The 12,462-nt window shown below is 49.2% G+C and overlaps 1 protein-coding gene across 1 annotated transcript in view; it reads left to right on the top strand.

Moving 5' to 3' along the window:
* The window catches only part of SHPK (sedoheptulokinase), a 28,968-nt gene that overhangs the window by 1,234 nt on the left and 15,272 nt on the right, over positions 1 to 12,462 (top strand). Inside the window, exons 2-3 of the mRNA XM_016931216.4 lie at positions 5,807 to 5,948; positions 12,032 to 12,215. Of these exons, the coding sequence (XP_016786705.1) occupies positions 5,807 to 5,948; positions 12,032 to 12,215 (326 nt within the window). The remainder of the gene's footprint in view (positions 1 to 5,806; positions 5,949 to 12,031; positions 12,216 to 12,462) is intronic.

Below are 12,462 nucleotides of genomic sequence, written 5' to 3'. Positions count from 1 at the left end.
ATTCTGGCTAACACGGTGAAACCCCGTCTGTACTAAAAATACAAAAAATTAGCCGGGCGTGGTGGCGGGCGCCTGTAGTCCCAGCTACTCGGGAGGCTGAGGCAGGAGAATGGCGTGAACCCGGGAGGCGGAGCTTGCAGTGAGCCGAGATCGCGCCACTGCACTCCAGCCTGGGTGACAGAGCAAGACTCCATCTCAAAAAAAAAAAAAAAAAAAAAAAAAAAACCCAGAAAACAAAAAACAAACAAACAAAAAGTAGCCGGTGGCGCGTGCCTGTGATGCCAGCTACTCAGGAGGCTGAGGCAAGAAAATCGCTTGAACCGCGGAGGCGGAGGTTGCGGTGAGCCGAGATCGTGCCATTGCACTCCAGCCTGGGCAACAAGAGCAAAACTCTGTCTCAGAAAAAAAACAAACAAAAAAGAAACTCTGGTCAGCCAAAGACCCCCCGCCTCAAAGGCCGAGACATCCTGCAGGAAAGACATCTTGAGAGCATATAGACATTTTTTAAAAAGTCTTAAAAATTTGTTTTTAAAAAGGGTGAGGTTGATAAGTATCCACTACAATTACTGGCTTGTGAAAGCTACAAGGTAGAAATGGACAATTTCAGGATCGTGGGCTCTGTCGGAGATGTAGGTGGGTTCAGAAAAGATGTTAATTCTTCAGAGCTGGATTCTGTTAATTCCCTAAAAAGGAAAAGTGAACTGTGTTCAGTTAATTGAGGATAGAAATTAATAGCAAGGGGCTTTCTGTGTAACCTCACATGACTTTTTCCTGGGTCTCAGCTTGTTCTCTGAGTTGAAATAGGCAGCCTCTAAGGCCCCTTTCAGCCACACACCTTGGTTTTCTGAGCCAAGATCCCCTCCCAAGAGCTTTCTTTTCCTTTTTCTTTCTTTCCTTCCTTCTTTCCTTTCTTCCTTTCTTCCCTTCCTTCCCTCCCTTCCTTCCTTCCTCCCTCCCTTCCTTCCTTCCTTCCTTCCTTCTTTCCTTTCTTTCCTTTCTCTTTCTTACCAAGTCTAGCTCTGTTGCCCAGGCTGGAGTGCAGTGGCGTGATCTGGGCTCACTGCAACCTCCGCCACCCGGATTCAAGCGATTCTCCTGCTTCAGCCTCCCGAGTAGCTGGGACTACAGGTGTGAGCCACCGCGCCCGGCTACTTTTTGTATTTTTAGTAGAGACAGGGTTTCGCCATGTTCGCCAGGCTGGTCTTGAACTCCTGACCTCAAGTGATCCGCCCACTTCAGCCTCCCAAAGTGCTAGGATTACAGTTGTGAGTCACTGCGCCTGGCCGAGCTTTGTTTTTCACAAGCTCTTGCCACATACATGGACACGGTTGTTTAGGGTTCAGAGCCCATTTGGCTCAGAAGCATTTCTGAGGATAGGGATTTCAGGAGCACTTTGTATCTACATAGAAGCTTTCAAGATTAGTTTGGTTGGGACATTAGGGCATATTAAAAGGATTCTTACTTAAAGGACTATGAATTGGAGGCAAAGTTGGCTCTGACCCTGGTGGGGTGAGCAGGAGAGCTGGCATTAGGGGAGAGTAGGCTCAGAAAGTGCCAGTTTCTCTTGAAATAGAGCACTTTTTTTTTTTTTTTTTTGAGACAGGGTCTCGCTCTGTCACCCAGGCTGGAGTGCAGTGGTGCAATCTCTGCTCACTGAAACCTCTGCCTCCCGGGTTCAAGTGATTTTCGTGCCTCAGTTTCCCGAGTAGCTGGGATTACAGGTGTGCGCCACCATGCTTGGAGAATTTTTTTGTATTTTTAGTAGAGATGGGGTTTCACCATGTTGGCAAGGCTGGTCTCAAACTCCTGACCTCAACTGATCTGCCTGCCTCGGTTTCCCAAAGTGCTGGGATTATAGGTGTGAGGCGCCGCGCCCAGCATGGCCACTTTTTTTTTTTTTTTTTAAATTGATCATTCTTGGGTGTTTCTCGCAGAGGGGGATTTGGCAGGGTCATAGGACAATAGTGGAGGGAAGGTCAGCAGATAAACAAGTCAACAAAGGTCTCTGGTTTTCCTAGGCAGAGGACCCTGCGGCCTTCCGCAGTGTTTGTTTCCCTGGGTACTTGAGATTAAGGAGTGGCAATGACTCTTAACGAGCATGCTGCCTTCAAGCATCTGTTTAACAAAGCACATCTTGCACCGCCCTTAATCCATTCAACCCTGAGTGGACACAGCACATGTTTCAGAGAGCACAGGGTTGGGGGTAAGGTCATAGATCAACAGGATCCCAAGGCAGAAGAATTTTTCTTAGTATAGAACAAAATGAAAAGTCTCCCATGTTTACTTCTTTCTACACAGACACAGCAACCATCCGATTTCTCAATCTTTTCCCCACCTTTCCCCCTTTTCTATTCCACAAAACCGCCATTGTCATCATGGCCCTTTCTCAATGAGCTGTTGGGTACACCTCCCAGATGGGGTGGTGGCCGGGCAGAGGGGCTCCTCACTTCCCAGTAGGGGCGGCAGCATGGCCACTTCTTGAAAACTTTTCTGCCCTCCGTCCCCAGCTTTCAGCAGGCTGTTCTGCGCTTACAGCCTCACCCAGTGTGCCACACCTATCTAATGAAGTGCTTAGCGGAGGCCAGTCATTAACCCCCCCACGCCACATATGAATCGTGCTCTGGGACAAACAGCACTGCTGTGAGTTAGTCTATATAGCAGGGTTTCTCAACCTTGGTGCTGCTGACATTTTGGGCTGCATAGTTTTTGTTGTGTGAGGAGTGTCCTGCATGTTGTAGAATGTTTAGCAACATCTCTGGCCCACTAGATGCCAGCCACGCTTGCCCCTCTTACCCAGATGTGACAACCAAAAATGTCTCCATGTTGCCAAATGTTCCCTAGGTGACAAAACCACCCCGAGTAGGAACCAGTGATCTATAGTCATATCTGTGGCCGGGCGCGATGGCTCTTGCCTGTAATCCCAGCACTTTGGGAGGCCGAGGTGGGTGGATCACTTGAGGTCAGGAGTTCGAGACCAGCCTGGCCAGCATGGCGAAACCCTGTCTCTACTACAAAATACAAAAATTAGCCGGGCGTGGTGATGCGTGCTTGTAATCCCAGCTACTTGGGAGGCTGAGGCAGGAGAATCGCTTGAACTCGGGAGGCAGAGGTTGCAGTGAGCCCAGATCATACCACTGCACTCCAGCCTGGGCAACAGAGTAAGACTCTGTCTCCAAAAAAAAAAAAAAAAAGTAATATCTGCTGGCTGTGTTCTTTTCTCAAGTTCATACTTTTCACTCATAAGTATTAGCTATACCAGGGTCAAGCTTGGCAGCTGTGCAGACAATCAGTTTTTGGTATTTGCCCATTTAAAATACAAGGTTTTCGAGGGCAGTTCTGTGACCCTTTCACAGTTTATATTTATTTTTCCTCTCTGGGCGTCAGTTTCCTCCGCTGTAAAAAGAGGCCTGAGGAGTAGGATTTAATGAGCTTCTAAGTACTGTGTGCAAGTCTAAAGCTCGAGGATTCGACGTGGATGTAGACCAACTGATATTCTGAGCCAAGGCGTGGGGGCAATGTCTATTCCTGTTACACTGGGGGTCTGTCCAAGAGCTACTCCCTAATCACACCCACCCCTAAAACTGTTTCTAACTGCTGAACCCTGCCTCCTTGTCTTTACCACATCCAGCCTGCTTACTTCTTCCCGTGTCTCCACCCACACAACTCACGCACCCACTCACCCTGGGCCCATTTGAAACAGCAGCTCTGTCCTGGGATGACACACCACCCCATGGCCATGTGGAGTCTTACTATGTTGCTGAGGCTGGTCTCAAAGTTCTGGGATCAAGTGATCTCCTGCTTCAACCTTCCCAGTAGCTGAGATTATAGGCGTGAGCCACTGCACCCAGCTGGGAGGACTCTTTAAACTAGCTCTGTCCAGTAGAAATATGACCTGCAGGCCAGGCGTGGTGGCTCACGCCTGTAATCCTAGCACTTTGGGAGGCCGAGGCGGGCGAATCACGAGGTCAAGAGATCGAGACCATCCTGGCCAACATGGTGAAACCCCGTCTCTACTAAAAATACAAAAATTAGCTGGGTATGGTGGCGCACGCCTATAGTCCCAGGTACTTGGGAGGCTGAGGCAGGAGAATTGCATGAACCTGGGAGGCAGACGATGCAGTGAGCTGAGATCACACCACTGCACTCCAACCTGGTGACAGCGAGATTCCGTCTCAAAAAAAAAGAAATGTAACCTACAAATGGAGCCAGGCGTGGCCTTTTCAATTTTCTAGCAACCCTATTAAAATAAAGGAAACAAGTGAAATTAATTTTAATTGCATATTTTATTTAACCCAGTGTATCCAACACATTATCATTTTGATGTGTGATAATCAAGGCTGGGTGCGGTGGCTTACACCTGTAATCCCAGCACTTTGGGAGGCCGAGGTGGGTGAATCCCTGAGGCCAGGAGTTTGAGACCAGCCTGGCCAACGTGGCGAAACCATGTCTCTACTAAAAATACAAAAATTAGCCCAGCGTGGTGGTGTGAGCCTGTAATCCCAGCTACTCTGGAGGCTAAGGCAGGAGAATCACTTGAACCTGGGAGGCGGAGGTTGCAGTGAGCCAAGATTATGCCACTGCACTCTAGCCTGGGCAACAGAGAAAGACTCTATCGCTAAAAAAAAAAAAAAAAAAAAAAAGTATTAAATGAGATAGTGTATATTTTTTGTCATACTAAATTGTAGTCCGGTGCGTGTTTTACATTTACATCTCAATTCAGACTAGCCACAAGTGGCTAACGATTTCAGTATTGGACAGTGAGGGTCCAAACAAATGTCTATTCCCAGAACCCTTCTTCCTGCCCCCCACCCCCATGTCCCCACCCTGCTCTTCTTTCCTCCCTCTGGTGATCCTGCGTAGCCACCTGGCTCCTCTGTGCCTCTTGTCTTCCACTTCCTCTTGGCTGCGGCCTCTCTCGCATGTAGAATCCTTGTTGAGCTCTGGGGCTGCTCCCTAGGAAAAGGCTGTGCTTCCCCTGTACTCCTTGCCCCATCCTACCCCTCCTCTCCTCCCTTCTTTCTCTTCTTTGTTCCTGCTTGTTAGGAGCCAAGAGCTGCCCCTGACCAAGGCCGCAGGCTGACAGGGGCAAGTGAGAGGTTTTCCGAGGAGGGGAAGACGCCACTCCCGGGAGGGAAGCAAGACGTCTGAGAACTCAGCCTTCAGATGCCTTTCTAAGACCTTAGCTTTGCTAGTTCCTCAAAGAGCTGACATTTATTGAGAGCTGAGCCACAACTCTCTTCCCCTTCTTCTCTTCTGAACTTTCTGTGGATTCCTCTAGTTGGTTTTTTTGAGATGGAGTCTCACTTTGTCACCCAGGCTGGAGTGCCGTGGCGCGATCTCGGCTCACCGCAACCTCCGCCTCCCAGATTCAACCGATTCTCCTGCCTCAGCCTCCTGAGTAGCTGGGATTACAGGTGCATGCCACCATACCCGGCTAATTTTTTGTATTTTTAGTAGAGACGGGGTTTCATCATGTTGTTTGGCTAGGCTGGTCTCGAACTCCTGACCTCAGGTGATCCACCCACCTTGGCCTCCCAAAGTGCTGGGATTATAGGCTTGAGCCACCAGTGCCTGGCCTTATTTCTTCTATTTATAGCACAGAGAATGCTGTTCTCAGCTGAGTCTGACCCCAGTGGAGGGCAGGCCCAGGCAGTTTGCTGCAACTCACCTGCAGCAGTGCCTCAACTGTGAAGTTAGGGAGTGGATGCTGCCCACTGCATTCCTCCTCCAGGACATCCTGGGAGGCCTGCGCCCCTCCCCCTGCCTGTGTGTCTGCCCCTGCCCATGTGTTCTCTTTTGCTTCCAGGGGCGGGAGCAGGATGTGAGTAGAATCCTCCAAGCCCTACACGAGTGCCTTGCTGCCCTTCCCCGACCCCAGCTCCGGAGCGTCGTGGGCATCGGGGTGTCGGGCCAGATGCATGGAGTCGTGTTTTGGAAAACAGGCCAAGGTATGCGGGGCTCGGGGATGCTCTCAGGCTGGTAGCAGTCACTTCCAGAACTAGAGCAGTGCTGTGCGGGGCTTTCTGTGAAGGGTCGGGTTATCCTGCAGTGGGAATAGGGTCTTGTTTCTTGGAGTGGACGAACACGTGCTGCCTCCTGCGTGGGTGAGCATTCTGTACCAATGTTAGGTGAACAAGGGAACTGCCCACTCCCACATCATCAGCACGTTATCCACGAACAGGCAGAGGGAACTGCCCACTCCCACATCATCAGCACGTTATCCACGAACAGGCAGAGGGAACTGCCCACTCCCACATCATCAGCACGTTATCCACGAACAGGCAGAGGGAAGAGAGTGTTTTCTCGGATTCTCCTGAAGGATTCAGCAGAGTGCATTTTCCATAGCTTTCTCTTTACCATGTCAGTGTCTCAGAACATTAGTGCAGACAACCGAGAGACTGGCTGTAGCTGCAGGAGATGACAGGACACGGAGGGCATGCTTTTGAATTGGGGCACATTTGTCGTTGTTTGCATATTTGTGATTTTGAAAATTCCAGGGCATATCTTTTTTTTTTTTTTTTTTTTTTAAGGTGGAGTTTCACTCTTGTTACCCAGGCTGGAGTGCAATGGTGCAAACTCAGCTCACTGCAACCTCTGCCTCCCGAGTTCAAGTGATCTTCCTGCCTCAGCCTCCAGAGTAGCTGGGACTACAGGTGCCTGCCACCACGCCCAGCTAATTTTTGTATTTTTAGTAGAAACGGGGTTTCACCATGTTGGCCAGGCTGGTCTCGAACTCCTGACCTCAAATGATCCACCCGCTCCAGCCTCCCAAAGTGCTGGGATTACAGGTGTGAGCCACCGCGCCCGGCCGGCATATCCTTTTTATGGGCTCAGTTGCTAAGCATTTCTAGTTGGTTGTCTTATGAAGGTCTGCCACAGTGCGGAGTTGGGTAACCTGTTCTATTTGGCCTTGAGGAGGAGAACCTAAGACAGTAAAACCACAATGAGCACTTCACATGCCTGGTGCCTGGCTGAGGACATCAGTTGCATGATCTCGTCGGATATTCCCAACAACCTGGTGACATAGGTTACACTGTTGTCCCCATTGTGTGGATGAGAGGTTGAGGTTCAGAGAGGTTAGAATAATATGCTCAGGGTCATATTTCAGCAAGTGAACCCCAGTTTTGAATCCAAGTCTGTCCGAGGAGCTTTTAAAGGCCTGGCAGGGTTGTTTTTGGTGGAGGACCAGAGCTGCAAGGGGACACAGTGGCTCAGTGAGAGACTTCCCAGCAGAATGCCCAAGGATGAGGCTCCTGCAGGAAGTTGGGAGCTCCCTGTTATGGCAGGCATTAAAAAAACTTTTTAAGGCTGGGCATGGTGGCTCACACCTGTAAATCCCAACACTTTGGGAGGCCGAGGCAGGAGGAGTATTGCTTGAGGCCAGGAGTTCAAGACTAGCCTGGGCAACATAGTGGGACCCCATCTCTACAAAAGATGCAAAAATAAGTTGGGTGTGGTGCGACATGTTTGTAGTCCCAGCTACTTGGGAGGCTGAGGTGAGAGGATCACTGGAGCCCTGGAGGTTGAGGCTGCAGTGAGCTGTGATTGCGCCACTGCACTCCAGCATGGGCTACAGAGCGAGACCCTGTCTCAGAAAGCAACGACAACAACAACAAATCAAACTTTAAAAGAAATTATATTGGCCAGGCACAATGGCTCACGTCTGTAATCCCAGCACTTTGGGAGGCTGAGGCGGGCAGATCATGAGGTCAGGAATTAGAGACCAGCCTGGCCAACATGGTGAAACCCCATCTCTACTAAAAATACAAAAATTAGCTGGGTGTGGTGGTGTGTGCCTATAATCCCAGCTACTTGGGAGGCTAAGGCAGGAAAATCACTTGAACCCGGGAGGCAGAGGTTGCAGTGAGCCGAGATCGCGCCACTGCACTCCAACCTGGGCGACAGAACAAGACTTCATCTCAAAAAAAAAAAAAAGAAATAATGAAAGATTTAATTTAGACAAACAAACATAGGGAGAATAGTACTGTGAACAGCATATACCCATCACTCAGCTTCAACAAAATCAACATTTTACTACAGATCAACATTTTAAGCAGAAGATGGACGGCTACTTTGGGGGGCTGTAGTTATGAGGATTTCAACATTGGATTCATCCCTTTCTACATGGAGAGTCGGCAATTTAGAGTGCCCTGAAGTGCACGGTGACCCGCCTGTCAGTGGGACTGGCATTTGGTGATGCACCGTTTAATCACTCCCAGGATGGGGCTGGGCAATCGTAGGAGCTGATGCAGGCTCTTCCTCCTCCCCTTCCTCCCTCCTGTCCGCCTATCATCAGGCCCGCCGGGGCCGTGGGAGCTGCTTGGCACCGAGCAGTGGCGGGAGCAGAAGGCGATTAGGGTGTCAAGGCTAACCTCTCAGAGGGAGTCTAGGTTGTAAAAGCTTTTAAAACTCCTTAATTTTGCATTAATGAGAATAAATGTCCTTTTAATACTAAAACCCTTCCCAAAGAGGACAGCAGAGAGCTGATGATTGTGATCCGGTCACATGCCTTCCTTTCTGCCTGTCTCCTGGGCTCTCTAACAACCACACAAACCATCAGCCACATCGTTGGAAAGAGCTGCTTAATATTTTATTGAGCCAGCCCACATGCCTTCTGGGATTGTTTTCTGTTTCTGGGAAGGAGGAAAGCCACAGTGTGGTGATGGTGATACCTGCTTAGTGAAGTCAAGTGAAATCACATTTGGGATCCAGTCTTGTAGATTTTAATGGCAGCCTTAATTCACTTTGGTTTCCCTACCTACAACCTATAAAGCGCTTTGCTAGGCCCTGGGGGAGAGATAGAAATGAAGGAATGCAGCCTCTACCTTCCAAAACACAGTCAACACAGATGGGCAGGAGTAACTTGAGCAGAGAGCTAAGTGCTTCAGTGAGGGCACCCGGAGCGAGCTGGAGGGGAGGAGACGGAGTGATTAGTGTCTTCTGAAAGGCCTGTGGTTATGCCAATTTCCAAACTCCATTTTCAGGCTCAGTAAACGCAGAAGAGAAACCAGGATCATCAAAGAAAGCTAAAAGGCGAGCAGCAGACAGGGAGAAAATATCTGGCAGTGAATAGTGGACAAAGGACAGGTCAGCACGTGTAAAGAACCAGTAACTAAGAGAGAACAAGCAGCCCTGTGGAAAAACGGGTGAAGGATACCAACAGGTTATTCCTGGAAGAGGAAATACCAATGGCTGATAAACATCTGGAAAGATGTTCAGCATTGTTAGTCATTAGAGCAGTGTGGATGAAAACAACAAAGCATCATTTTCCACCCATTGGATGGTAAGAAATCAAAATGTTCAGTAATGTCGAGAGTTGGCAAAGGGAGTGGAAAACTGGTATTTTTTTTATTTTTTATTTTTTTTTGAGATGGAGTCTTGCTCTTGTCACCCAGGCTGGAGTACAGTGGAGCGATCTGGGCTCACTGCAACCTCTGCCTCCCAGATTCAAGTGATTCTCCTGCCTAAATTTCCCCTCCCAAGTAACTGTTACTACAGGCACCCGCCACCATGCCTGGCTATTTTTTTTTTTTTTTGAGATGGAGTCTTGCTGTGTTGCACAGGCTGGAGTGCAGTGGCGCAATCTCTGCTCACTGCAAGCTCTGCCTCCCAGGTTCACGCCATTCTCCTGCCTCAGCCTCCGGAGTAGCTGGGACTACAGGTACCCGCCATCACGCCCGGCTAATTTTTTTTTTCGGTATTTTTAGCAGAGAAGGGGTTTCACCATGTTGGCCAGGCTGGCCTTGAACTCCTGACCTCAAGTGATCCACCCGCCTCAGCCTCCCAAAGTGCTGGGATTACAGGTGTGAGCCACTGCACCCGATGAGCTAAGAGGTATTGAGGATACAAACAGAAGCACTAGCATCTAAATCATAGGAGACCAGAAAGGGAAAAATAAAAATGGAGAGGAGGAAATCTTTGTAGAAATAATGGAGAAAAATTTCCTATAATTGACAACATAAGATAGAACACCCCAGCCTGAAAGGGCCCATAGAATGTCAAAGAGGAGATAAAGACAACCCCCAGCTAGATATATTCTAGTGAACTTTTAAGGATTTCAAAGACAGAATTCCAAAAGCTTGCAGAGCAAAAGATCAGATCCCATATGAAAGAATAAGGATCAGATTGACATTAGATTTTTTTCAACAGCAGCATTCTGTGTGAAAAGACAATGGAGTAGCATTTTTTTGTTTGTTTTGTTTTTCTGAGATGGAGCCTCACTCTGTTGCCCAGGCTAGAGTGCAGTGGTGCGATCTCAGCTCACTGCAACCTCCGCCTACTGGGTTCAAGCGATTCTCCTGCCTCAGCCTCCGGAGTAGCTGGGATTACAGGCACCCGCTACCACACCTGGCTAATTTTTGTATTTTTTGTAGAGATGGGGTTTCGCCATGTTGTCCAGGCTGGTCTCGAACTCCTCACCTCAGGTGATCCGCCCACCTTGGCCTCCCGAAGTGCTGGGATTATAGGCGTGAGCCACCGCGCCTGACCAGGAGTAGTATTTTGATGACCTATTGCGGCACAACAAACTACCTCCAACCTAGTGACTGAAAGCAACAAGCATTTATCATCTCTCATGATTTTTTGGGTCAGGGGTTGGGCAGGGCTCAGCCCACTGCTGCTTCTGCATGGTGGTGGTGGAGGTTGCTTGTTAGTGTTCAACTGGTGGACAGACTGGTCCGGGGGGTCACGGTGGCTTTACTCAATGCCTGGTACCTTTGTGGGAAGGCTGGAGGCTGGGCTCACCTGGAAACGGTCTGCCGGCTGCTCTTTGCCTGTGGTCTCCTCAGCATGGCGGCCTCGGCATAGTCGCACTTCTTACCTGAAGGCTGATTCCCCCAGAGAGACTGGTGTAAGAGGCTTGGGCGGGAGCTGCAGTACTTCTTATGACCTAGCCTTGGGAGTCCCAAGATGTGACTGCCTCCACATTCTCCTGGTCAAGCACGTCACCAAGGTGATTCTATATTCAAGGAAAGAGGATTCAGATGCCACCTCTTAATGGGAGGAGTAGTGAAGAATTTACAACAATCGACCACAAAAAGTGCTTTTAAGCATTGAAGGGAAGGAACTTAGAACCAGACTATTATAACTAATCAAACTGGCATTTAAAGATGGGAACATGAGAAATATTTGGTGGCATCTGGGCCTTCAGATACTGCCTGGAAAGACTGACACTGAAATTGGCCTTGGGAGAAATCACTGAATAAGGGCAGAGAAAAATCCAGAGGATGTCACAAGGCACAAATGAAAAAAATCTGACGGTCAGATGTTTTTAAAGTAAATTTGGATGTCTAAAAATAAATCAGGGCCAGGTGCGGTGGCTCATGCCTGTAATCCTAGCACTTTGGGAGGCTGAGGTGGGTGGATTGCCTGAGCTCAGGAGTTCGAGACCAGCCTGGGCAGCATGATGAAACCCTGTCTCTACTGAAAGTCCAAAAAATTAGCTGGGCGTGGTGGCGTGGGCCTGTAGTCTCAGCTACTCAGGAGGCTGAGGCAGGAGAATCGCTTGAACCTGGGAGATGGAGGTTGCAGTGAGCCAGGATCGTGCCACTGCATTCCAGCCTGGGGGACACAATGAGAATCTGTCTCAAAAAATTAAAATAAAATAAAATAAATAAAAATAAAACGCAATCAGCTAAGAACTAAGGAAAAGAGAAAATTTACTGGTAATCAAGTAGCAGGAAGCCTAGATAATGTCATGATGAGTGTTGGAGGGACAGAGACCAGGGGACTTGAGATTGTGCCAAACATCTTCTGAGATGTGAGGAGATATGATATCAACTTCTAAAAAGAATAAAAACAAACAGAGAAGTGGGGCAAACGGAGGGAGTATGTGACGTGCCCAGGGTCCCACAGTCATTATGTGGTAGAGCCAAGTACTAAAGCCAGTGCTATCAGGACCCACAGGTGCGCCAGGCTTTATCATGGGACGATTCGCACATATTTTGTCACTCACCAGCAGAGTAGTATCAAGGCCGCGCCATGCCTAGTCAGTTGCTCTTTTCTTCATTTTTGGTCATCTCTTTTGTTCCAGGCTGTAAATGGACAGAGGGAGGGGTTACCCCGGTGTTCGAGCCCCGAGCTGTTAGCCACCTGGTCACGTGGCAGGATGGCCGATGTAGCAGCGAATTCCTGGCCTCTCTGCCCCAGCCGAAGTCTCATCTCAGTGTGGCCACGGGCTTCGGCTGTGCAACCATCTTCTGGCTTTTGAAATATCGGTACGGGCAACTGCACTTTGACTCGGGTGCTGGGTTTCCGGGAGAATGAGAATAGGCCGGGGCTGCGTCAGCATCACCCCGCCTGCTGGGCTGTGCCGCAGTGAGTGTGTCCTGGCAGGACAGGATGGAGCATGGCCTGGACCTCGATTGGGTCCAGAACCACGTCCTTTTGCAGAGGGCTCTCTATTGATTATCCAGTTCCCACCCAGATGGGGAAAGGAGGGAACAGAGAGGGCAAGTGACTTGC

Source organism: Pan troglodytes, chromosome 19 (genome assembly GCF_028858775.2).
Source record: "Pan troglodytes isolate AG18354 chromosome 19, NHGRI_mPanTro3-v2.0_pri, whole genome shotgun sequence".
In the NCBI taxonomy this organism is placed as follows: Eukaryota; Metazoa; Chordata; class Mammalia; order Primates; family Hominidae; genus Pan; species Pan troglodytes.
Note: the sequence above shows the minus strand (reverse complement) of the source record. Positions and strands in the feature narration are given on the sequence as shown.